Source organism: Coturnix japonica, chromosome 4, assembly GCF_054131305.1.
Source record: "Coturnix japonica strain WE chromosome 4, WE-NBRP24, whole genome shotgun sequence".
In the NCBI taxonomy this organism is placed as follows: domain Eukaryota; kingdom Metazoa; phylum Chordata; class Aves; order Galliformes; family Phasianidae; genus Coturnix; species Coturnix japonica.
The window spans coordinates 67,264,329-67,291,911 of record NC_140666.1 but is presented as its reverse complement, the minus strand read 5'-3'; the positions used below and the strand labels follow the sequence as shown (position 1 = coordinate 67,291,911).

General features: G+C 42.0%; 1 protein-coding gene across 1 annotated transcript; it reads right to left on the bottom strand.

The window, feature by feature from the left end:
• Window positions 1-225: 225 nt before the first annotated feature.
• KDR (kinase insert domain receptor) lies at window positions 226-27,583 on the bottom strand. Its single transcript, XM_015862341.3, has 30 exons — window positions 27,387-27,583; window positions 26,207-26,306; window positions 25,563-25,759; window positions 25,020-25,144; window positions 24,538-24,706; window positions 23,405-23,544; window positions 23,068-23,236; window positions 21,536-21,647; window positions 21,277-21,440; window positions 20,342-20,498; window positions 19,033-19,153; window positions 18,400-18,508; window positions 17,346-17,690; window positions 16,258-16,404; window positions 15,855-15,986; window positions 14,527-14,633; window positions 13,983-14,118; window positions 13,626-13,730; window positions 12,733-12,846; window positions 11,494-11,582; window positions 9,783-9,939; window positions 8,225-8,325; window positions 6,770-6,892; window positions 6,527-6,638; window positions 6,015-6,114; window positions 5,795-5,900; window positions 4,809-4,960; window positions 2,745-2,841; window positions 2,548-2,636; window positions 226-1,754 (listed from the first exon to the last, which is right to left on the bottom strand). Exons 1-30 carry the CDS (start codon window positions 27,436-27,438, stop codon window positions 1,535-1,537), a joined length of 4,047 nt encoding a protein of 1,348 aa, XP_015717827.2. The 5' UTR covers window positions 27,439-27,583; the 3' UTR covers window positions 226-1,534.

The following is a 27,583-nucleotide window of genomic DNA, read 5'->3' as shown; positions in this document are numbered from 1 at the left end:
GCAGAAATATCTAGATTTGTTAAGTGGCACTTAAGATAACTAGTACTTGATAAGTTTCCCTGTCAATAGTCAGGATATAAGTAAATACAGGCAAGAGAAAATTTACCTGTACCCCCCACCTCTGTTTTCAGTCTCTTATAATAAAATGAAAAGCTTTATCTATTAAAAATGTTGTGACCCTCATGATGCTACAGAACACTGATATAAAATGTGAATAGTACAATATCCATTATATAATATATATATTTATATTTTAATATATTACATTTATTTCTACATAAGTAGGCTATAAATACTGTATTTGCCTTATATCCATGGTTCCCAGCATCTGACTTTATAGTAAGTACAAACAAACAAAATAACCCAACAATATAAAAATACAAAAAAGAACTCAGTAGAAATAGCTTTACATTTTAAAACCTTGCAGTTTGCATTGTGTCTATCAATAGTGTTCTGGGACTACAAGAGCACAGTAAGAAGTTGTCCATCAACTACAATCTCACCACTTGGAGAAGATTGGAGCTGCCATGAAATCAATCACAGATTCCCACGACTACATAAATCACAATCTCTGCTGGTGCAAACAAACTTTGAGTTTGTCAGTGACAGATGTGGCTTACACCTGGGGAAGAGGAATGAGAAGAGAAGGCAGAGTGGCTTTCGGATAACCCATCAAGACCAAAGGGCTGTCTATGGTCCCAAAGTAAATGAACCCTCCCTCTCTATCTCTGCCCCAGTGGCAGTTCAGAGGAGAATTTTCTGCAGCACCCCTGACTAGCTCACAGGTGATCAGGAGCTTGGCAAGAACTAAGGAGGCTTGGGAGGGTGTGGGCAGAGACATCACCATGGCAAACATGCCCCATGCACCCATGTTCCATCATCACACTGTTTCTCCTAACGAATCTCACCAAGTACATCTTCCCCAAGGAAATGGAGATCACAGGGTTTAGTACAGCAACATTTTTCTCCACAAAAGACAGAGATCACCTCTCCCACCTATATTTAGCCCAGCCTATGTTTAGCCTTAGGCTATTGGTGAGTGCCAGAGCCTTGAGCTGGAGGTTCCTTTTATAGTTTGTGGAGGTGCAGGCACGGGATAACTCTGAGAAACAAGAAGCCAGTGCTGTGCCGTTTCCTTCCTGGAGTCCAGCCGGGAAAAACAAAAGAGCAGGCCTGTGTCATTATTTCGTACAATTAGCAACAGTTGAGCTGAACGCCATGCCACTGTCCATGTTGGGCTCGGCCTGCCACCGAGGTCCTAAAGGCCATTACACTGCTTCTGTCATAGAGTTGGCACTGCATTCACACACCGCAGCCATGGCTTCCCATCCTCAGCCACAAGAGTCTTTGGAGGAATGCACCTCACAGCCTGGCACTGCCTTGGGGCTGCAAGATGCTTCTGTATCCTCTTCCTGAAAAAATAAATGTCTTTCCCTAGGCCCACAGCCGCAGTCTCTGCACACACCAAATGTGAATACCACCAGCCAAGGCAAGGAAGGCACATCCCAGGGGACCTGGAGCCACTGGTTTCGGCTTAGAGTGGCAGGGACGCAACAGGCGCAGGGCTGTCATATGCCAGGCCATGCGCACGGGGCAGCGTGGGGGAGGCCTCCTGGGCACACAAGAGTTCTGTGTCCTCACTGGAACAGACCATGTTGTCCATGTCGTCTGAGTGGTACCCCGACTGGTAGCCACTTGTCTGGTTGGATGCCTCGGACATGACAGACTCATTGCTTTTGCTGGGCGCCAGTGTGCTGCAAAAATAACAGATAGGTCAAGTCAGAGAGAAGCAGATTTGTCTTCTGGAAGACAAAGTGGGTGACTCCTGTGGGTAACTGCTTCACATCACAGCGACAACAAAAGCAAAACAGTGAATTCAATGAAACTGGCTTTAAGCCCTTTTAAATGTGTGTTTGATTACAAAGAGAAACTTTTTTATATGCCCTAACTAACCCTAATGAATGAAAAATATCTAATTTTATGATAGTAGGGAGTTAGATTGCAACTGTAGATGAAATGGAGATAAAACCTGGGTATGTTTTGTTCAGTACAGCCACAGTGCAATCATGACTGCTATACACCTTTGTTTGTATGAAATAATTCCTCTGAGAAGCTCTCAGAAAGCATAAGTCAGATGAATGCCACTGTATTTCCTGTGAACTGCACAATTGAATCCCTGTACAATGCTCTGAAAATACACCCAGGTACATCCTGAAATCTCAAGAGCTGGTTTCAGAAGAAAGAAAGAAAGAATAACAAAAAAGAGCTCTTTGTCATCCCAGTTGTGTGTACTGGCTCAGTTCCTTCAAGGGGTGGTTGATGCTTTTGCAGCTGGTAAATACAAGTCCCTTCTATGTTGTGCTACCTTCCCTCTCTTGGTACAAAATGCAGATGGCCAGATATACAATGAAAAACTTTTCTTTGTGTGGTTTTAAGAATTCAGTAAGAAAAGTTTTTGTATTTTAACAAAATCTACAAACCTATCAGTGCTCTGAATCACTACAAGAAAAAATCCATATTCAATCCTATTTGCAGCCTGAGCCTTACCTGAAGGGTATTTTGACTTGTTTATCTTGCTCTTCCAGAGTCTTTAGCTCTTCAGATGCAAGAACCATCCCACTGTCTGTCTGGTTTTCCTATAAAAGTGGTTAAAATGCATTAAATGGAAAGGGGATTAAAAATAAGAAAAAAAAATAACACACATCAATAAAAGGAAAAAACATAGAAAAAACAGACAGTCTCACCTCCTGAACAACTTTTACAGTGGTCACCAATGGGATATCTTCAAATGTTTTCACACTCACGGGTCGGCTTTTTCTTTTGCTACCTTGTCGGTACTGACTGAAAAGAAAACAAAAACAATCGCTTTGCATCCACTATCCACAACTGGGCTGAAAACAGCACAGTGATATCAGAATCCTTTTATCTCTCTACAGAGAAATTAATCCTTCTGTCAAAACATATTATGCAAACCTCAAAATATCCATTTATTGAAAAGGACAAACTGCCTAACAAGTGGCAAGTTTCTGACCTCCTGCTCCTGACAGCCTTGATCTCTGAGCAAATTCTAAGAAACAGCTTTGAAAAAACAGCTCCTTTCCTCAGTTACACTGGAGGGCTTCACTTCCTGCAAGCTTTGCTCAGAAGTATAATAAACAGAGGAGCCTGGAACACAGACATGTGTCTCTTTCTTTGGGTTGAACTTCTGGGACCCCTGCCTGGACCCAGGACAACAACAGCAGACTCAGCAGACTGACGCCCTTAAACCATGGGGATCGGCACAGGCAGGGCTGCATCTCTCCTGAAGGCTCTCCTCCAAAAGAAGCCCTTTGGTCAGGATGACATCCATAAAAAATATTAGACCAAAAAATAACAAATAGAAAAACTGGAGTTTCATGGAGGTACTAATAAAGCAAACACAACAGCCTTACTCTCTAAGTGGATCTGGGATAAAATGGATGTTGTCTCAGTTAAATAGCTCCAATTTATGTTCCTGACAGCCAATGGAGAAAAACACACTCTGGGCACTATGGAGTTAGAAGAGAAACCTGCACATACTTGTGCAAAGCTGAAGGCAATACAAGGCATCACTCATCCCATTTCCCAGCTTTGAGTTTAGATATGCCAAGTCCTGCCAGTCTCCTGTTGATTTTAATTAGCCCCAAATATTCTTTAAAATTCTCTGTTTTCCCTATGCTTGCCTCTCCTCCTCCAGCTTTGATTCAAAGACTGCTCCACATAGCTACTATTTTTGTGGAGAGTAAAAGAGACATTATTGAACAGAACAATCTTCACTACTACATGAAAAGTAAGAGCCATGTCTACAGAATCCTTTTTCAGATAACAGAGAAACAAAGACTCAAAACAAGTCTTATGTTCCAAGTCTTACGTTCCCCATTTTGCTTCTCACAAGTGCTTTCTCATTACTTCTGTCACACTGTAGAGAAAGGAGGTGCTAAACTCTATCAAAAGTTTGATAGAGAGATTTTACATCTGTTCATAACAGGAAGTAGGGATCAGGAAAAGCCATATAAGAAGTGTCAGAAGTGGAAAACAAGTGTGACATTCTCCCTTACATACTATGGAATGAAATCTCCATGGCCCCCCATGCCCAAGGTTCTCACAAGATCCAGCATAAGCCCCTGTTTAAGTGCTTTACTATTAAGTGCATTACTCATTGCTTGGGGACTTACCCCTGCTACGATACTCAACAGTGCCTATCCTTACAGGTTTACTGTGGATGCTTCTGCAGTGCAACAGAAGCAAGTAGTGGACAAACCTCAGTTTACCTCAAGTTCCCCTTAGCTATCAGTTCATGAGCTATTTACCAACATTCCAGTTTAGGAGGAGAAATGCCAGACAGAATAGAACCATTGAATCACCAAGGTTGAAAAAGATCATCTAGCCCAATAGTCTTATTGACAGATCTATTACTGTTAGTATTTGAGCACACCTGTTTTGGGTCAGTACAATTTTATTCTATTTCTTAAAATCTAACAATACTCTTTCTTTCTTTCTTTCTTTCTTTCTTTCTTTCTTTCTTTCTTTCTTTCTTTCTTTCTTTCTTTCTTTCTTTCTTTCTTTCTTTCTTTCTTTCTTTCTTTCTTTCTTTCTTTCCTTTTTTTTTTTTTTTTTTTAGTAAGAAACTAGTTTTTGCCTACAGAAACTCTACAGATTCATTTATATCCCTATGGAGGAGGTTAAATATGGACCAGAGCAGCTGAAGTCTCTTCCTTTCATTTTCCCTTCCCCCAACACGAACAAAAACTGCCCTGGGGCCCCAGTAGGATGCCGATCATATAAAATACCTAATTCCTGCTGTGTTGTCATAATGGAATTTAGGATCACAGACTTCCTCTTCCTCCTTACAGGAAGCAGGTGAAGTTGGGAGAGAGAGGCCCGAATCCTCTTCCATATTCAGCGATACTGACAAAGGAAGGACAACGTAGTCTTTACCATCCTGTAGAATGCAGTGAAAAAACACACATAAATGAAAAAAGCTATAGAGAAACACAGTTTCACAAATATATGTGGAGAACACATCAGCACAGTAGATATATGTTTTATTAAACTGTGAGAATTACAATACCTTTGTAGGAGCAGATATATTTTAAAAAAAGGAAATGTAGAGCTACTGCCAAGTAGTTTCTGACAAAAAAAAAGAGAATTTTATATGATGTACTGTAAAATATGTGTAAATAGAATTTTTCTTGATGTCTTTGAAATAAAATGCATAATTTTTAGTAATTTTTGTGTCCTAATAACACAAAATGCATGAATCTGAAGAAAAACAACCTTAAATTGAAGATGAGATTGAACTGTACTATTGCATGTAAGGACTAAATTACGTGTAAGAAGTAAACAAAAGAAGAATGAAATAGAGCAAAACCAGTACATTTTCTACATGGAATTATGCATCCTTTAGTACTGTATATCCACTTATAGTCCCATAAGAAGTCCTTGAGTAGATTACAAGTCTTCTCTAATTTTTTTTTTTCATTAATTTCTTTTGGATTATTATGTGACACATACACAACAGCGATGTAGCGATACCAGTGGCAATATGGGAAACCCTTGCTGGCCAGGGCAATGTGCATTTTGGTCATGTTGACAGACTTCAGTGACCTTTTCCCTCTATCAAATCATTCTTCTCTGCCAGTTGTCCCAGCTGCTGGCTAGAAGTGGAAGAATGGGTTCTCCCACAGCCCTAGTACTCATCTGTGGCATTTTGTGGTGGCTAATGAGCCAGATGGTGTTTTGCTGGTAGTTTTAGTAATCAGAATATTTCACATACCTGACGGACGTTGGCTTGCAGTAAATTGCCCAGGTGCTCCACCAGCTCTGAAAAAGTCGGTCTCTGTTTAGGATCCCCATGCCAACAATCCAACATAGTTTGGTACCTACAAGGACAAGCCCAATGAAATGCCAGCATAAAGAAAACAGAACCTTCTACTTTCTTAAACACCAGCTATTATTGTGGGATCACTGTGGCAGCTGAAATAATGGTTTCTTACATTTCTGGTGTTGTATAGTCTGGTGCTCTCATTCTTGTTCCTTCCTTCAGTCTTCTGCAAAATTCCTCATCAATTTTTACTCCAGGGTATGGTGATGCACCTAAAATGAGAGCAAGGGTAATTTTAATGCATTAGATTCTCAATTTCTGGAATGAATTTTCTAACACATTTCTAACAATTTCTAACAATTTCTAACAATTCACTGTGGCCTGAGTTAATAAGGTAGTTCAGTACATTTGGATGTGCAAACAAATTATATTTACAATGGCAAAAGCAAGTGAATGAGTAAATGAGGCACATAATCACATACTGAAATCACAGGAAGATGCATTTAAGTCCATGTTCCTACATTTGCATTTTAAGGAAATTTGAGTATTTCACTTTGATGGAGAAAATAAACATGAAATCTTCAAGTAAAAAATACTGAAGAGAATCCAAGAACATTTTGACTATTTTCTTCAACAGTCTGTTGTTTAAATCTTAAGACGGTCAATGAAATTAAAGTGACTCACCTAATGAAAATATTTCCCACAGCAGAACTCCAAATGACCACACATCACTCTGAATGGTATAGACTCTATCAAAAATGGTTTCTGGTGCCATCCATTTTAGTGGTAGCCTAGCCTGAAAACATTTAATTTAAAAATATATATATATCACGGCTCAGCAAAAGACTGATTTTCTAAACACCCATTTAAGGGTTTGAGTTCTGACTTCACATTAACTCTCTCTCAAACAGAGAGTCTGAAACTTACATCTCCTTTTCTGACGTAATCTGGGTCTTTGTAGATGTCTCGAGCCAAGCCAAAATCACAGATTTTGACCACGTTATTGTCTGACAAGAGGATATTACGAGCAGCCAGGTCCCTGTGGATGCACTGCAAAGAGAAGTAAACAACTTCAAGCACTGCCTGTTGTCACAGCTCTGTCCATGGGGCTGATCTCTTTCACATATGTGCTCTCCTACCCTCAAAGGGCAGATAATTCTTAAAACCTCTCAAGAAAAAGAAACCTCAGCATTAACAGTTACTGATTTTAAGTGCCTTTTTGATGGTCACAACTGATTTGGCTCAGGAATACTTGTGTTCCCAAGTCCAAACATACATCTGTTTATCCACTACGCAAAGAGGTCCTTTGAAGTTATCTAATTATTTATCCCAAAAAGCTGACACAAAACAGGTTCAGATCTGATTATCTTTAGATGTACTAAAGTTCACTAAAATCTCTATACTCCATTCTCCCTCTGAAAAACATACAACTCTAAAATGCCAATTTGATTCCAACACAAACTAATACTGGCTGGAGAAAAAAAAGCCTGTGCTTTTACCTATGCGATGAAAGCTTAACCAACAACCCAAGGACTTTATAATTCAAGCCTTGATAGCTCAAAGTAAAAAAAAAAAAAAAGCTATGTTCTGGAAGTGGCTGCAGATTTGCTTCTAGTATGGACTAGAAATACAGATAGAGGAAAGACATAATTTTACATACATACATCAACCAGAATATATAAGGGTAGATAAAGGAACTTTTTTAGAAAAGGCTCTGATGACTGCACTGCACACCTACACTTCTTTCTTCTATTTCCTTTCCTTATTTCTAAGCAACTTTGTTTCTGTAACACTGTGATCAATTACTCACTCTTACTGGCATTTACATCCTTTGAAACATGTTCTATATATATTTAAGATCAAATCAAAGAGATGGACTTATATAAGGTTAAATTGTAATTGAGATGCTATTAGCCCCTAGGGTACTAATTGATCGCTAAGAGACTCATCAAATACATTCACAAAGTTTCAGAGATGAGCATCCTCTCTCCTAGCACTGTCTTTCCAATCCCAATGCACAAGTCACAGACAATTTCCTCAAAGCAAGATCTTTTACTCTAGCTTAGTGCCGTTTTCCAGGGATTTGTCCTTAATTCCTTCAGTCATCCTCATATGTCAGCTCCTTTCCACCAACTACTTAATCATTCTTCTATGAATCAGTGACCCACAAACCTTACACAGGTCACTAACACTGGTGTCAATAAACATATGGGTTGTTTCAGTTTGTAATATTTATGATTTGGATATCTCTTAGGGCAAAAAGAAAATGTTGCGGATGACTGCCAGTCCAAAGATGAACACACTGTTTCCTTCTATAGACCTACAGCACTATTTCCTACAGTCAAATAAATAACATGCCATTCTTCCTGAGAAGTTCCTTACTTTGCGTGAAGCCAAGAACTCCATTCCTCTTGCCACCTGGAAGCTATAACAGATGAGGTCCTCCATGGTCAAGGGGTTCTTGCAAAGGTCTTCAGAACCAGCTGCAAAGCATCAGACAACAGTCAGGAATGCCCTTTGTCACTGAATTTACCCATAACTGCTTCTTAGGTAAACATTCATCTTAACCTCATGTCACTGTAAACTGGAAAAGCAAATCAAGCTCTTCTTTCTTGGCTGTATAATCAGCACTAGAAACCAAACTAGACCTGTGAAAATTAAACTTTCAGATGATGAGTTTTGCCCCAGGCCTCCTTGCTTACTTGCAGAGTTCTCACCAGTGGAAAGATCTGTGAAACAATCACAAAAGAAAAACAACCAAAGACCCTAGCTCACAAGCTCCTAGGACAGGAAAGGCTTGCTGTGGTTTCAGCAGATGACTTTGGAAACTGATGAGAAGGCCCCACCTAGTCCTTATGGGGAAGCAATATGCCACAGGGAGAAAGACTCAAGTTTGGCCAAAAACACTGCTAATTTTGGGTAGAATAAACCTAACCTCATCTTCTAGTAACCCTGAGGAATAACATACTTAAGTATCCAATGAAGATACCTCAACACTTAGTTCCTGCTGATAGAAGTATTCCAAGTTCCTCACAGAGCTCTAGATTTTTAGAAGAAATCTGCCACAAACTACAACTCCGTTGACTAAAACCCTCATCTCAAGGCCTACTTTAGGCCTAGACACTTCTACAACATTTCAGCTCAAAGACTCAGTGTTCACTCCAGAGATGTCTGCAAAGGACCAAAGTGGTGTAGAAGTGCATAATGAAGATGGCCTGACATTACTTATTAAGATCAAATTTAACAGCAAAAACAATCTCACTATTAATATACTGATATTTTTCTTTGCATTGCATGATTTTCAAGTATCAGTCAAGACATGGAGAGTTGAGCTATGGCTTCCCTCTTTAGTAGTCTGATCCCACTACTTTCTGAAGTGAACGCTCCCTGAAACACTTGGGCAGCACTGAGCACTCTGCACTACTGCTGCCAAAAGAGAAGATGGCAAATGTGGAACTGTTGAAGAGGGTATGTATAACCAAGGGAGGCTTTGAATGAGCGGAAAATTCAGGTTTCCTGTTCCTGGTGGACCACCTGCACACAGGGAAGGCAAACCAACTTCTCCGAGAATAAGCAGCAAAGCAGATGGTTTTTCATGGTATTTAACTTCTGGGTAAACATTGAGGAAATTCATTTAGCTTTCTGGTGCATCCTCTTTGCTCTGCCTTTGGAAGTTGTGTCCTCTGATTTTTCCTGAAGACACTGGGATGCTAAATAGGCAGATCTCCAGAATGCAGTGCACTAAAAAATTCATCCCTTCTAACCTGGAATGGGAATGGGCTGAGGGTTCTGGAATGCTGAACTGCCATGCTCCACAGCTCAACAAATTTTTGTCATCCAAGAAATATTTTGCGCACAGCTTTGAGGGAGATTTGGAAAACACCCCTTCCCTGATGCCCCTCATCAGCCTCTTCCAAAACCAGGAGAAAACATATCCTACCATCCTCCTCTTCCACGTCACTCAGGGATCGCTCTTCCACAAACCCAGAACTTGTGGAGCTCTGGCTGCTCGTGATGCTGTCCAACCGTTGCTTCAGGTCTGTGGAAATGTCCCCAGTGTAGTTCTCCTTACCTTGCCGAAACCTGGCACTTTTCATCTGAAAAGGACAGAGAAAGTGGGAGAAATCAGAAACAGAAATTGTAGAAAGCTTCTCCAAGAGAGGCAACAAAGTTCTCTATAGCCCACATCATGAGCCCCCTCACAGCACCACACAGCCTGCTCCCGTGGCCTCCCAGCTGCCCCTCACTGCCAGCTCAACACTGTTTAGAAGAAACCTATTTGGACAAGTATCAGGAATCTGGCTTTCACAGCCTACTACCAAGTCCCTGTCCCCTCCAATCACAAAGCAAATGTGCTGCTGAATCTCCTACTGCATCACTATTGCATTAATTTCTGTTGCTGCAAAAACCATTTGACTAAACTTCTACACCTGTGCCAAAACCCTAGCTGCCCTCAAAATCTGATTTATCACCTTCTACCAGAGAGCCACCAAATTACCCTGGATAAGATGCAAGACCTGCAGACTTGCTCCACTACTGTTCCATTTTCTCAGTCTGGTTCAGTCTGGTTACTTTGCTCCCATGGCAGTGCTGTATTTTCCTGTTGCCGATTCCCATCCCTATTATTTTGGTGAGCAAGGATCATCACTCTTGTGAAACCTTGCCTCTTTCCTCGAGTTCCCTTAGATGTTTATCTTTTTTACCTCGCAAAAGGATGCAGCAAACTGCCTTTGCCAATATGAAATAGTAAACAATGACTCCAAGGATGAAGAAAAATAACGCTCTGGAGAACTGACAAACAAATTAAAGAAGCTCTGATCTGAACACAGCAACTGCAAGAAGACTGAAGAACAGATCTATCAGCGCTGCAGAGCACTGAGCGGCCTTTCTCTTGGCTGTGGGCAAAAAAGGGTAGAGTCTCAGGCATGTTTCCAGAATTGGGCACCTACAGCCATGCTCTTCAGCTGGCATCTGACCCTCGGAGTGGATGAATGCTGCATCCCTTCCCAGAAATCAGACCTCCTTGCAGAGGTGTACAGAAACGACCTCGGAAATGCCAACCTCCATCCTCCCCCTTCTTTAAAGCAGGATGCAAATATGAAGTGTTGTGATGAGAGCTCTTCTTTGTAAATGATTTGGAAGGTGAAAAACTCAGCAAAAAACTCATGGGATGCATCATTTATACAACATGATTAACAGCACAAAATGTGGGTAGTCTGGTTCAGCAATGAGGCAAGGGGAAAGTGGAAAGGATAATTACACAATAAAAGATATGTATGGATATGATGGATATATACACTAAGCAGGGAGTGCAGTTATTTAAGGTGGTCTGGAGCCTAACTAAGAAAGGAAAAAATTCAGGCTGATAATCAGAAAAAAACTTCCTGACAGATACAGCCAAGTGTAGAACAATCTGCCAAGGGAAATACTGGAAGCCCAGTTCCTTTGCACATTTTAAGCTAACAATAACAAAATAGCAACATTTCAGGGGCCAGGGGAAAAACCAGATGACCTCTGATGTCTTTGTCATCTCTCATTCCCATGAGAAGCAATGAATAGCCAGTGTCCTCAAGAACTGCCACGGCATTCTCGCTAAGAAACAGACAAATTGTGTGTGGAAATTAAACACCAAATCAAACACTATACTGCACCTTGTATGGGATAAATTCACTCCTCTTGCTCCGTAGATATGCCGAGAGATTTCCAAACTTGCAGTATTCCACAATCACCATGAGTGGGCCTGCATAACATACAAAGCAATTATTTAGTGTGATCTTCTCCTCTTTTGTCCAGTGGAAGATTAATAATTGCCCTGCTTTTGATTGAAGCTTTTTATTACTAGTACCTTCAAATACTCTGAGAAAGTAGTAAAATGGTTTTTGAAATGCTGTTTTTCTAACCACAGATCATGCTGCAAGATAAGGTGGATGTATATACCTGACCTAATGGGAGGTGTCACTGCCTCTATAGGTAGGGGTCTGGAACTAGATGACCTTAAAGGTCCCTTCCAACCCAAACCATTCTATGATTCTGTGATTCTAGGATTCCATAAATGTCTGGGTAGTTTAAGCCCTAACAACTTAAATCAGGAACTCAGTTTCAAATACAGATGCTTTAATCTACAATCAAAATGCGGTATTTTGTGCTCCTATAAGCATTTATTACAATGACAGATTTCCACCCTAAGTTCCAAATATTGCACATATCAATTTTGTTGTGGAATAAACAAAGAAAGAAATATTTATGGATTATGTTTCCTTCAACTACTGCACTTTTTTCATGGAACTTTACAAATTAAATTCTGATCACACGGTAAATCAACAGTTCAGCTTTCCTGAAAAATTATTACTGACTTACTCCACACTGAATTTCTTCCAAATTAGCATTCAGTGCTGAATTTGCTAAATGAAACATCTGTCCTAGATTATAAAGTCAAGTAGGTTCATGCACCCAGAGCTGGACTTCAAAATGCAACCTCCCCTCCCACTCACACACAGATGCACCCACCCCCTGTCCAAAGCCAAGGAGGGAAGCCATAACTTGCAATTGCACTGTAGCTGATGGCAAGAATAAGACCAATTTGTGAAATCTCCTACTAGACTCAGACCCAGACCCGGTTATATGCAAGGCATCCACTGTGAAAGTGGATATGAGGTACTGAAAAGTGAAGTGAGAGAACAGGAGTGTTGAAGGCTTCACAAAACTGAACAAGAGATGGAGTGTACATACTACACAGGGCTTTGAGCTCTTATCCCCTCTCTGGATCTGCTACATTTACCAGGAATTGAAAAAACAAACAAACAAAGAAAGGGGGGCAATTTCTTCTAACCTTAATTTTGAAACCCAATAATCAAGGCAGTAGAAATGGCAGAAACTGAGAAGTTACTCACCTCCTGGCTTTGTGCAGGCTCCAAGTAAATTGACAACATTGAGATGATGACCAATGTGAATGAGGATCTTCAGCTCGGACATAAGTGCTCTGTGCTCACTGTGAGTTGCACCCTCTGCAGAGGTAAAACAATAAAGATCAGGAGCATCACAGACAGAAAGGTTCTCCTCCTCTCTACCTTCTCCACCATTATTTTTCCATCTTCTTTAGTGAGAAGTCTTGTTGGCTGGCATCCTGGATCAGCTCTGCTGTAGGACACTGATGGAAATTAGGCATACACACTACAAGGTTGGCTTTGCTCTACTTTTGAGCAAAATTTGCCAAGGGCAGCAAGAGACACTAACAATATTGTCAAATACCCTTTTTTTCCCCAGAGCTTTTGAACAACTGGTACTCTGCCATTTGACCCCAGCAGCCAGCCCATGCAGCTGACTACAGCTAGAAGCTCTGCAACTGCTCATACTGTACAGTCAGAAACCTGCCTGCTTTCCCATCCACCTCCATCACAGCAGAGGGTGGGATACAGCCCCTGGATGCAGGGAACCCTATTTTGTTGTTTCAGCTTCTCATAACTGCTCGTCATTTTGGAACATGTCTAAAGCCTGTAGAGAGCCACCCAGTCAGGCTGCATCCAGAAAATATGGACACTTGAAAACATTTATCTTATTAATGTGGGTAAGTCTAAAAAGCAATGGCTATAAAACCACAGTTGTGTTACTCCAATTACTGATAAGGCAAAGGTATGTGTTTACACCAACTGTTAAGATAAATTTTAATACACTATTGGTATGAGTGCTTTGATTGTTTTTGGTTCATTTTTATCTTTGCTGGTCACAAGATTGGCAATATCCATATATAGTGCATTCAAGGTGAAGTCTTAGTTGTATTTTTTACCTTTAAGCATTTTGACTGCCACAGTTCTGCAGGTAGCAGTTTTGTCAATCCCAAAAGCATCAGCTTCTATGACTTGGCCAAAAGCTCCACGCCCAAGAGGTTTACCTTGAAGTGAGAATAGACAGATTAATTTGCCTGGTACAGTGGTCAAAAGATACAGAATAAACAGCAAACTGAATTTCTATATGAGAAATTAACAGAGGACTGACAGTGGGGAGAGGTTGTATTAGATCCTGTGGGAGTTTGGAGCGCTCCCAGCAGGCTGTGCATCAGGGCAGTCCCATTACCACCCTGAAGCCCCTTCTAGTGCAAGGCTAACTGCAGGGTCATATAATGGCCTGTGCAGGGAAGACGCACCTAGCTTCAGTCGGTCTCTGGGAAACTCCCACTTGCTGGCATCATATGGAAGCCGCTCGCAGTGCTCATCTATGGGGACTTCATCAGGATCCATGATGATTGACAAGTACCCAGTCTTCATGTCACCTCCATTGGCCTGGAAAAATGGCGTTAGTTGTAAATGCATAGGTTTTTTGGTGGAGATATTGCAAAGTGCCAGTTTCTCGCTCTGAAGTGCTCTGCCATTTCCCAGAAATGTCTGGCTACCATTCCCCTACACGAAGTCACTGGGAGGGCGATCATCAGTAATTACTTGCACTTTTTCTTTTCTTTTTTTAAATAAACAAAAACAGCTGAAGAACTTTTTCTCTCACGAAAGCCTGTTCAATTAAAACCAAATTTCTGTGCCCTCAGTTCCAGGCAAGAATGTTACAGCATGGAGAGAAAAATATGTGTCTGTTGATTTAAGAACAATGGAAAGAAACAACACAATAGGATTCGAGTCAGCTTTCATTTGTCATGCAAGACCAGTGCTGATAGGACAGTACAAGAATTTTTTCATTACCCGCTTAACGGTCCGAAGGATGATTACAAGAAGCAACCAGAAGAACATGGCAATCACTGCAGTGCCAACAAGGATAATGAGCTCCAGATTTGTTTTCTCTTCAGCGCCTGGGAAGAAATAAATGAATATCTGAGTGATAGCTGGAAGCGTATTGGTTTTGTTCATTTATTTAATCGCAGAATGGAGGTTCTTGTTCTGAAGGTTTGTTTTTAAAGTGCAACATGGAGCAAGGAAAGCAAAATGAAACAAAAAGCTTGAGTTTAATGTTAGAATGTTTTGCTTATTTCAGTCACACAATTTCTTAGCATCAGTTTTGTTCCATGGGCAGAATCTGGATAATTAGCAACCAATACAAAGTGAAATTTCATATTTTAAAAGTAAATGGTTGTGTCAGAGCACCCCAAATGAAAAATTATGTATTAAGAAATAGTAAATAACGTGCTGAGAATAACCCAGAGAGCACTCTCTCACACATCTCTATTCATGCTTCAACCGGGTCATAAAAAATGTGGTTCTACAGCAACATGTAGAAATGAGGACTTAAAACAATACTTGGATATCTAATGTGAGCAGTAGCTCTCTTTTCTTCAGTTCCCATTCTGCACATCATGGTCTTGAGTGTCACCCTTTGTACCACACACATTTTCCTACACAGTAGCACACTCCATTTCATGATCCCAGTGAGCTGTACTACACATTATTTGAAGAGAAGCACTATGCAACACACAGATTTCTGACTTTTACAGGCCTTTAAGACATGCCTCAGCTACATTTACCAACTCAGCTGAAATTAACGTCAGCTACAGATAACATCCCACATAAATGTTATTGCCCTTAATACATATTAGTATCCTAATGAGAGCTGTGAAAATACAGGATAGTACTTTAATTGCCCTAACGTAATAGAAAGACAACCATCCTCATTTATAAGACAGAGATCAGTGAATTATTCAGTAACTACTTTTCACAAATATACTAGTATCAAACACAATGAGCTTTTTACTTGAAGGTTTCTACTTGCGGAATCCTAACCTTTGGTGCAAAGTCCATCACAGTTCCAGTTACTCAGACTGGAGACTAATCTCTTGTTAGGTTTAATTATTTCCTACCTCACCCTGCATTTTGGTGGGCTACAAATGAGAAATGGGTCTCACAAACAATTTTGAGCTTGGTAAACAGAGCCTGGAGTTTCCTAACCACAAAACACTACCTGTTTCTATCAAGAAAATGGGACAGCAGTCACAACAGTGTGCACAGACTTCACTCTTTTTCCTATTTTGATGATGATAACAAGTTCATGCACAAACTGGAAATAAGCAGATACTGACCTTGCACTGAAAAAAAAGCCTCTGCTTTTTTGCATCCAAGAATATTGCAGGCAAGGCAGGTGTACAGCCCTCCATCTTCTTTCCTAACTCTACGTATAGTTAGAGTTTTGTTTCCATCTTTCAAAACAATTCCTAGGAAAAAATAAAAATCATTGTACTCAGTTCGGTAGTTCTTATGTTGGTTTGTGATAACAATGCAAAATGAAACCTTGAGATTAAAATTAATTGGTGTCTGGATAGGTATCTACGAGATATGGTGTAGTGGTTTTCTGTAGGTATAGTAAAGGGAGGACTGTTGGACTGGATGTTCTTGTAGGTCTTTTCCAACCTTGTGATTCTATGATTCTATGGAAAGCCAGCCCTTAAGTGACAGAAAATCCATAACAAAAGAAAAGTTCCTCACCTGAATCTTCAAAAAGTGTTTCACTATTTTTAAACCATGTGATGTTTGGAGGAGGAACGCCATTTACTGTGCATGACACTTCTATGGTTTCACCAATGTTGGTTGTTTGATTTTCCAGATTTCCTACAAGCGTGGGTGCCAGGGGCTCTGTTGGTATGGAAACAAGGTTAAATCAATGGGTTTTCAAAAGCACCTAGTTTTGCAGTAACAGCTGATGATGATGCACTACACATTTGACTCAGTAATGAAGTCTCATTTTTTTTCAATAAAATCAATTGCTACAGAATTCAAATTAAAATCATAGTTAATCTTCCACATGACACAAGACTATCAGAGTATCTGAGAAAATTTTAGCAGCTTTGTATCATTTACTTTGTAACTACTCGGGCTGCAATGCAAAGGGGGATAGGTGAGAAATTGCTTCCCTCCCACTTCTGTGTCTTGCTCATTAGGAGAATGCTGACATTGCCTGTCTATCAAGCATTCATTCAAGACAGCCAATAAACATGCGTAGGCATTTTCCTGAATCAACGCCACAGTTACTTAATGAGACCAGACATCTAGGTCCTCAAACAAAGTCATCATTATTTGTGTGAAAAGCTAATTGATTACTAGCTTTTATTGCTTGCGCCTGAATTCTAGGGTTATTTCATGGCAGTTTTAAATTATAGACGCTACTTCCAACCCAAGATTCAGTGACAAAATGCAGTAGCACTAATACCATAATTACACACAGGCACTTACAACTGTAGGGAAAAAAAGTGCTGGGAAAAGTAAAACTGAGAAGTTATTGAGCTAAATACATGCCACCATTTGTGCAAAAGCCAAACATCACCTTGCAGAGCTCAGTGCTACAAACAGTGCTTCCTCACTCATACAGATAAAGTGGTTGGTCCTTTCTATCTGGGTAAGACCCAGACCTGCATTCAGCAGGTATCGACATCTCCAACCAACATCCCTTTTGTTTACAACAAATGGTCTAAATCTGTTTAAAAAATTGAGTGCACATCTACACCAAAACCTGGTGCTCCTGGAGTTGTTTCTTCCTGCAGCCATGCTCATCATAGCTCACAGCAAGAGATCCATACCTTGTACAGTGAGGTGCTTCACCAGGCAGTGCTGTGTTTTAGCCTTTTTGTCCTGAGCAATGCAAACATAGTCGCCTCCATCCTGGAGGGAGATGTTACGGAGGATGAGTTCTAAGGTGACATTTTCACCGTTGACATTTGAAACAGTCGCGTTCAGCTTCTGCAGAGCATCCAGGTTCTTGCAAACAGGCATGGGCAGCCCTCCAAAAGGTGTCTGTGAGACATGAGTGCTGAGTTTGTACCACGATAGCTTCTCAAAAGTGAATTTATCAGCTGTGCACTGTAAGGACGTGTTATCCTTCTCTGTCAGTTGACTCCGAGGCTGGAGATTAATTTCAAGACCTCCTGCACATTAAGAAAAATAGAAAAGAAATAAATTCTTCTGAGGCTGCATGTTTTGTTGCCAACATGGGTTTGAAAAGCCTTTTTACAAATACAGTATTATCCTCATCTTGTCTATTTTTAAATGAAGGAAGAAATCAATGAAAAATCAATTAATCACTTAGGTAAAGAGTACAATCTAATTAAAAGCAATAAACTTACATAGATTAAAGAAAGTCTTGTCTACTTAATACAGTTCTTCCTACAGAAACTTCTGCTGATTCTTAACATTATCTTACAGCTCTTGTTTTTGATATGGATTTAATATACATGAATATGAGAACTGATTTTCAAGAGGACAGAAGCTCTTTGCCAGCAGTTGTGAAAATTTTAGCCTTAGCTTTTACAGCATATCACAGCTCCTTTTGTGAAACTCCCCACATTTCTCTCTATCTCTTTTAAAAGACTACAGAAACCCAACAGCAATCACTCTCGGGTATTGGTGCCCACTTAGTACGATTTTCATGGGACTGCCACTCCACTGATGCCAGCAGAACCAATGCTTTGGTTGAAGTTAGTTGGTGACTTTAAAAACTGCTCTAGGAAAACCTTCAATAAGATTAAAGGATTTTATAAAGGACAAGAATCAGATAATAGTGTAGAAGCATGTCTAAGTAGTAAGAAATACAAAATAACATTAATTTAACATGACTCCTCAGAAAGGTGTACTTACTGGTCACATGAAAGGAGATGACTCTTTCACTTGATCCAGCTCTGTTAGTAGCCATACATCTGTACAAAGCAGATACATTTGCTGCTTGAATCACAAGGGTGCTTACAGTCTACAAGGGAACAAACAAGAAATTTCATACCACATCAGTGTTAAGGTTCCTTTGAGTCTGAACACCACAACAGCTCAGCAAAATGCTCTGCAGACTGAAACACTCTCCATAGTATAGTGGCTATACGGTCCCTTACTGATATTCACATGCTTAAGTACATGACAATCAGATTAAATAAAACAACAAAAAATAGGATATGGTGTTCATGTCCATAAATACTGTACCCACTACTTTTCTGATCTTTAGTTTTCCTAGCTTTTTCTTACTAACTGACAAAACTAACTCACCCCCCTTAAAGAAAAGTGCTGAAATGTAAACAAGCTTCACAATGAAGAATTGCTTTGGGGAAGTGTCTAAAGATTCAAGTGTCCATCTCTACCTCTTAGCTTCAATATGAGCTTATATGATCAGAGGCCAGATCCCCCAGTTTAACATTACGTAAAGACTCCCATCTCTAGTGATACACTTCTGACTGCTGAACAGATCTAGTTTTTCCTAATCAACAGAAAAGAAAATCTGCTCACCTTTGTTTTCCCAGCAATAGTAACAACTCTCTGTTTGATTTCAACCTGATTCCCACCCTTTCTCTCTGAGATCACTTTCCATTTTCTGCATGCATATGGATTGCCTCCCAGGCGAACTTTTCTGAGACAAGAAGAGAAGAGACATATTAGTCCACAGGAAACATTAGTCCTTTCCTAATGTGTTTTTGTGTTTTCCCTATAATATGAAGACGCTGATCAACAGATCAGATGGATCACAGGCTACAGCCTACATTTTGGTGGGAAAAAGTATGTTTCTCGAAATATTTCTATTAAATTCAACCCTGTAACCTTCTAAGACCTTTGTGCTTTGTAAAACAAGAAGCCCCCAAGCTGAAAGGTGAATTCCCTAATTAATCTGCCTGTGTCAGCTCCATCAGGATGCTTGGAGGGAAGCGGCTATTCTGGGAACAAACCTCCATTCATAAATGCAAGATTCGAGTTAATTTAGTTCAAAGGAAGACAGAGAGACATAGAAATCACTGAACTCCCTACAAGAATTTCTTGAGGACAGTAGCCATTGTGTAGGAAACAACCAGGCACCAAAGGAAGAAACTTGTGGAAATCTCTTTAAAAACAACAACAGGAAAGAAGAATGCTTTTTTTTTTCTTGATTTTTTTTTTTTTTAAAGGAAACCTGGGCTTATGGCAGACCCAGATAAGGGAAGCTGCGTGAATCTCAGTCAGGCACTCTCTCTATCTTTCCCCAACATCAATCAGTGCACTTCCTTTGAGATACACTTTCACACAGATAAAGAGCACTGTCACACTCAGCGCTGGAGCATAAGGAGAAAACAACCACCACAAAGGTCTGCAATTAGCATAAACAGCAAGTTTCCTGTGTTTGGGACTGAGCCCAATGGGAGAGCTGACTGGGGTGGGGGAATAAAAATAGCTGTATTTAAAACCCATCATGGCTCAAGATGTCCTTGAAGGCTTGAAGGCAACAAGCCAGCATTGCCAGCTCCTCACCACAGGTGGCCCCTGTCTCTCAACTCCCTGTCCATGAGTCAGCAGAGCCTGACTGCCTATTGAGTACAACAATCATCTTAGTTGGCAATTGAAGTCATTTTGAGCCTACAGGTGTCATCAGCAAAAGCTCTCTCATGACTTAAGAGGGAGCAAAACCAAATCCTAGGGCTGAAGGCTTCAGCGTCCACCACTCTCTGTCCAGTATTTATAATAGCACAGGGAGGCTCCAAACCGCCAGCCCAGCTCAGCTGAGCTCACCTCGATGCCCAGACACAAAGCAACACCACCGTGAGCTCCCAGCCCCAATACTGCCACTCACTGGGGGCTGAAGGTGCACTCCTCCTCCAGCTGCCAGTACCACAGGACAGCAGCAGGTGGTGGGACAGCATAGATGGTGCAGGTGAGTGCCTGCGTTGAGCCGTACTTGTAGGAGTCAACAGGGGCCATCAGTGCGTTCTCGCCTATCTGGGGGGGAACTGGAAGAGAGAGCAGGATATTACACCTCCCACAAGGCTTCCCAATGGCACTGTATACACACACCCCATGTCACTTTGTTCCTATAGAAGCTGGGAGCACCTCCAAGGAATAATATGCAATGAAAAGTGTTGAACCTGCCCAATGCCTTGAGGATAAGGATCTCAAGATGCCATGCTTAATGTCTCCATTGAGATCTCCCTTCTCTACTCCCATGCTTAAAAGGTAGCCCTTGAGGTCTTGCCCCTATCCCCAGCTATTAAATGTTTGTTACACTTCAGAATTTAACCTCACTGCCCTTTCCAAGACCTGCTGTTTTCAAAGCACAGGAGAAAGGCTGTTTCCTGAGAAGCAGAGGGGAGGAAGAGGAGGAGGGCTGTGTGGGGCAGGCCAGAAGATGAGGGACAGCCGGCATAGAGCAGGAAGGATGGGCGAGGCAGACCAGGGTCAGGATGGAGTGGAGTGGGGGAGGCACCAGGGAGCAAGGAGGACAGGAAAATGACAGGACACGGAGGCAAAGAAATATCATGCAGAAAACAAAAACACACCCACCATGTAGCGCCACAACAACACAAGCCTGCAGCCTCTTTATCAGCACATCCTGCAGCAAGGCCCAAGAGAGAAGCCCCAGCTTTTCATCCCCCCAGCTAAGCATTAAGTGCTCTGCTCTAAGCCCCCGCCCCTGTTTAAAGCTTCATAGCTCTGATGCGTAATTAATCCTACAAACAGTAACACATGATGTTTACACATGACAGGGTGGAATCCCTGCACATCACTTACCATTCACAAGCAGGGTGAATGTATGTCTCTTCTGCATCTTGTTGGTAGGGTTTGTAAGGACAACAGTGTAATTTCCAGCATCCTTCTCAGTTGCATCGGTGATAACTAATGCGTAGCCAAGCTTAACTGTATGATTTGCATTGATGACTTTTCCATTTTTGTACCTACAGAAAAAAAATACAGTGTTTTGAATACTTTAGAGATTTACCTCAACCAACAGTAGCTCAGCTTTTCAGATTCATTTTGTCCAGATTCTTACCATTTTGCCTCTGGAGGAGGATATCCTTTAAACTTCACAGGAATACTGACTGTATCACCTAACTTCATCTCAACCACATTCTCCATTTTCTCTAGATGAATAAAAGGACTTTCTGGAAAAAAAAAAAGAAAAAGAAAAGAGTGTTTTTTTCTGCAGGGCCAAAAGTTGTAAGTGGTTTCCACGTGGGTTGACATCTAACTCCAGATGACCAGAAGCTGGTGACAAGAACACACTGTTAAATCACAGTTAAATCTAAACTGGCTTCTGAAGAGATGGGCTCAACACAAAAACGCAGTCCTATTCCTTGCACAGAGGAACTGACCAGCTCTCTCATGGGGAGCTTGGAGAAGCAGAGACCAGAGGGACCTCAGCATGCCAACATTCAGACCCAGTGATCTATTGAGCCACTACGATGTTGTGGCAAAAGGAGCAATTCTGGGCAGCACTCAGCTGAAGCATCCCCTTTTTAGCCTTCCCAGTATTTCTATATGTATAGTGTAAAACTGGCTTGAGGGACTCATTCTAGGAAAAAAAGAGTATTTAAAACTACAATGTCATAGTTACACACTTGAGAAGAGGTTGAACTTATCTACTTGAAACTCTGCAGTTGCAGAGTAGTATGAAATGCTTTACACTACTTTAAATTTGTGTTCGGACTATAACAGCAGCAAGTTTCTTGGCTAAGACTTTATCAGTTTGGTATCTACTGCACTCAGAATAACAAATGATCTGGTTTTGGCTCCTCAAGAGAAACAGAAAAAATCTAAGAGAAAATTAAGAGTATCTTGAAGCACTATGCCAAACAGTAATTTTGAATGTTTATGTATTTGTATGGCCTCTGAAAACAGAATACAGGAAAACCAGCCTCCCTTGAAATACAAAGTCTTTTGTTTGACTGGGTGATAAAAAAGGGCCATTCTCATGATGGCAATCTTTTTCTTTCTAGAAGTAAGCCAGTGGAGTCACTATGGCTGTGCCCAAGAGGGGCTTGAAAAAAAGGCTGTAAGAATGTGGCCTCATACTTATCTATGCAGGTAGTCAAAGTTGTTCCCTTTGCATCACATCTGTACGACCCAAACTCAGTTTGATTCAGCTCCTTGTAACTTGCAAGCCAAAAGTTTTATTTGCCTAGCTTCATTTAAGCTGACCCAGAATCTTGTCCTACAGAGTCACCAGAACCTTACATTCATCTGGCATGAGAACAGGTAGCTCTTACACAAAGTCATCTGTGCAAAGCCAGCTTTGTAGGACCCCGAGGTCACCACAGAATAGCACAAAGGGGTTTAACCTTAGTTAAGTATCCATTTTCCTGTGGGATTTTACAGCTTTCAGTAATAATTAATCATTCTTTAAAAGCATATTAGATAAGCTTGTGGTATAAAACTACTCAAGAACATGCTAATGGGTGCAAGAGAGCTGCTACAGCTTCACTTTGGTTCATTTCCACCATTCATTTCATCACCATGATGCCTCCTGTGTCCCAGTTACCCACCCCAAAGCCAGAACAACCAACAGAACTGAAGATGCTGTACCATGAATAATGAAGTAGCTGCTGTTCTTCATGTTCATGCGACCACTGGATGCTGCACACGTGTATCGACCTTTGTCACTTAAGTTCACACTTTCAATGGTAAGAGTGCTTACAAACGTCTTTATTTCTCCTGCAGTGGTTTTTAAATCTCTTATGGTTGCACGCCTTTCCTGCAATAGAAGAGACGTGTTTGGGAATTTTAATGTATTCTTCTTCACACCCATATATTCTAACATTTTCTTCCTATATTATCAGCTGTCTTGTGAATATTTCTAAATGTGGAGTAACACTGTAACAAAACCAAGTTCTGCTGCTCCATTCAGCTCCTATGATTTTACCTTGATGGAAGGGTAGTCCCACCTAAAATCAATTCCCACGTTCAGCTCCGTCCTTACAGTACAATTGAGAACTAGTTTTTCTCCTACTGCCAGCTCAACTTGGTAGTGTGGGTTCATTGTTAGATCATAAATCCGATAACCTGGAGAAAGAAAAAGGCACACACTGGGTTATAGCACTCGGTACCAACTTTCCCAGCTGAATTCATACAAACTCCCACCAAACCCACTGCTACAAAGGGGCATCTCAATGCTCCAGCATAGCACAATGACTAGCGTGCAAAAGAGGAGGAAAAGGATCTACTAGTCCCAAGCATTTCCCACATGTGACGTGAGAGCCGTGTAAGACAGTGTCACAACAGGATGTATGTCCTTGCTCAGATCCTCCTGGGTGTTGGGTGCAGGCAGGAGATGGTGACCTACATGGTCTTTTCCAGGGAGTGGCAGGTGAGGTCCCCTCATCCCCAGGTGGCCAGAAGCCAGGTAGCCCCTCCAAACACAGCACTGAATCTGAACACATGTCCTGCATCTCAGCATGGAAAGGCGACAGCTCCAAATGAGAGATTCAGTGAGCAACCATCACACTGTAACAGCACAAGGACAAATCCTGGCGCCCAGCACAGCACCACAGCATTTCTGGGCTTTGATGAACAACTGACAGCATATACCAAGAGAGCACAAATTTCCTTCAGAGTGAGGATGTCAATCTGAAGGGAGGCAACCTAACTCCTTATATGACCTTCAGATCCCCCATTCCCTCACTACACCTCAGAGCAATTTCTTTCCATCTGCTGCTGACGGGAGCCTGCCTTTAGTTCCCTTCAACAATGACTTGGATTCTAGATAAGCAAATCAAGTACAGAAGGGAGTGATTTGGGGAAGAAAGGCTTGCATTGTTGGGAAGAAAAATGCCTGGCATCTATATTAAACTAAAAATAGAAGCCCTTAGCCCAGTGATCAACTAGAAGGAACACAATACATTGCATTTAACAGAAAAGTAAATGCTTATCACAACATCCATTTTGCATTAGCTACATCGTCAGTATTGAGTAACTTACAGCCCAATCAAATGTACTTGGGTCAGCACGCTGTAGAAGCAAAATAACATTGGCTACACAGAAAAAACTTGGGCTTACCTACAACCGCGACTATGTATATCACAGACTGGTAGCTTTCATTATCTATTTTAGCTTCACAGAAGACCATGCCTGCGTAGTTGATTAGATGACTGGGTATAGTGAAGCCTTTTTTATTATCCCACGAAATGGATTTACCGTCAGGAACGAACACCTTTTCTGGATATTTCTGTTTGAAATAGTGACAAAAAGCATCATCAGGATTCAATATCAAACAGCTTCAGATTTTCAAGTGCAACAATTTCTATATCAGCCAGAAGCCAGTTTTAACATCTCAGCTCAGGCACTGGTCCCTTTGTGGGCAATCATCCCACACTTTCAAAGCACAGGACCACAGTGATGCACAGTCACAGCACTCACCACAGGCTGCAAAGTTCCCAACAAGGGAAAGTTTTCAAGAAACAACTTCATACCCCAGGTAAACCATTTACATCACAGCGATTTCAATTAACTCTTAAAATAATAACAAGCTTTTTCCTTACCGCATGTAGAGATACATTGAGATTTGACACAGTTCCAAGGCATGGCACTACCACTGTTTTATTCTTAGTGATGTACACAATGCCAAGCTGATCACCAACCGAAGTCACAAATGGAGAACGATAATCTAGAAGAATATTCAATTGGTAAGTGGATATAACTTGTTGTGTGATTACCAAAGAAACTTCTTTTTAAATTATCTTTCCCTATTTATTTCTTCTCAAGTTAGTCTGGTTCTTTTCTACTTAGTTAAACGCTTAAGCGATGAGACTAAAAAGGAAGGACATGTTTTGACAGCCCCCCAGCTTGACAATATCATTATTCTCAAAACATTTATCGGCAGCAGTACACACTTTGGAGAACAGCTTCCTGCCACCACAAATCTGATTTACCCCAGTGTGACTTTTCTTGCATAAGTATTACAGGAAATACCAGTTGGAAGCAGTAACATGCTACACTGGCTCCCCCAATGGCAGCATCATTTTTGGAATCAGTAAAAAAATGAAAGTTCCCAAGTTTACAAAACAAGCCACATGATAACTTACCTTGAACATAGACATAAATGGTTGTAGCTGCCTGGCTGTCTCCATAAAGGCACCTGTAGTCCCCGGTGTCATTGCCTATGACTCTGAGGAGGGTGAGGGTCTTGCAGAAGGGGCCTTCACTGCAGCCTGTCACAGCAAGGCGCTTCTCCACACTGCTCTGGTTATTGGGCCAGGACCAGTACACGGCTCTCTGACCACTGGAAGGCAAGCATTCAAAAGGGGTGAGTGCATCCCATCTCTGCAGGTTCCTTAGAGAACTGCTTTCATCCCACCCTATGAAGCATCAGGATAAATTCACATAAATGGACCTGTTGCTCATACCCCAAAGGAAGCTACTTGAGATCAAAGTTGCACTGAATCTGTTACGCAGCACCCAGCTCCCTCCCATGCCATCCTATGCCGCTTTGAGGCATGCAATGCACCACTCTCTTTGGCTGCCCTGCTGATGTCTTCAACAGTCTTTCCTTGCTGCAAGCTTAGAGATTGTTTCAGAACTTTGCCAGGGAAAAACCAGGTGAGGGGCACAAAGGGAAAGGGGGAAACAGAAGCAATGATGAGGGAGAGACAGAAGGACCTGAAGCACTGTCCAAAAACTCACTGCACAAATCATGCCTACCAAAATGAATATACAGACTGGCCCTTACCTGCAAGTAATGTTCAGAGTATCATTTGTAGTTATGGTGAGGACACTTTTTTGGATGCTAAGTGTTGGCTGATCCATAGAAATAAACAAACCTGCAAAAACTGATATAAGAAAAACAACCCCTCAGACAAATACAATAACGAAAGGAAATGCTACTTGACCAGAAAAGTATCATAGGAAAGAATACGCGGTGTGCTTTGAGCAGACACCTTCACATCATCTACTTAGCAGTGAAAGGTAAATAATGACTTTTCACATATCACAGAAAGGTCAAAAACTCTGTCATAACAGGAAGGCCAGGCAGATGGTCAGGAGCTGGCTGCAGAGCACGACAATTCAGCCGGCCAGGGTGGAGTTCCTGTTTCCTTGTGCTGCCAACTTCAAGGTCTAACAAGAGGATGTGGAACATTGAAATAAAGTGAACCTACATCTGATGATCTCACTCCCTGGGGAAAGGGATTACAAGCTTCTCTCATAATAAACCGAATACTCTTTGAGGCTGTTGATCAATGAACCCTGTGAAGAAACTACCTTACACATTTTGGCACAAATCTCAGATCCCGGAGCTCAGCATCGCTTTCCTTTATACTGCTTTCCCCTTTCCTCCCAAACAGTGTGACACAAACCCACTGCTACCAGCGAGCCTCGAGCCACCTGTCAGAGGGCCACATGCTGGTGCCAGCGCTGCTCTTAAGCAAGTGAAGGGCATGGGCAGAGCCTTCCTGTCTGCCCAGGCACTCCGTGGTGTCGCAAATCAAGCAAGTGAAGGGCATGGGCAGAGCCTTCCTATCTGCCCAGGCGCTCCGTGGTGCCGCAAACAGCACCGCATCACGGCGAGCACCCAGCCCGGCAGGCACAGCGCAGCCAAATAGGGTGGGTAACGAAGCCAGAATGGAGCTTTCCCCCTTTATGCCGCTATTTGCCGACAAACACCGGGGGATCCCGTGCTGAAGCGCCGGCATCCCCACGGGTTGACTGATGACGGCTTTCCTTTAGCCAAGCGCTGCTCGGCTCTGGGAAGCGGCAGGGTCCCAGCGAGCAGAAGGTGGTGCCGCGCCGAGCCGCTCTGCCTGACCCGACACCCCTCGGGAAACCGGGGACCGCCACCCGCTCACCGGACCGCGCCGGTGCCGCAGCCAGACCCGAGCACAGCCCTCCCCGACGGCTCCCCGACGGCTTACCGGGAGCCAAGCACAGCAGCACCGTCAGCACCCGCAGCGGCCCCAGCTCCATCCCGGGGCGCGAAGCCGAGCCGTGCCGAGCCGAGCCGCACCGTACCGAACGCGGGGATGCGGGATCCCGAGGGCAGCACCGCCCTCTTGTTCCCGGGGTGGGACCCGCCGCTACGCCACGCCCAGACTGACGAGGACCCGCCTCG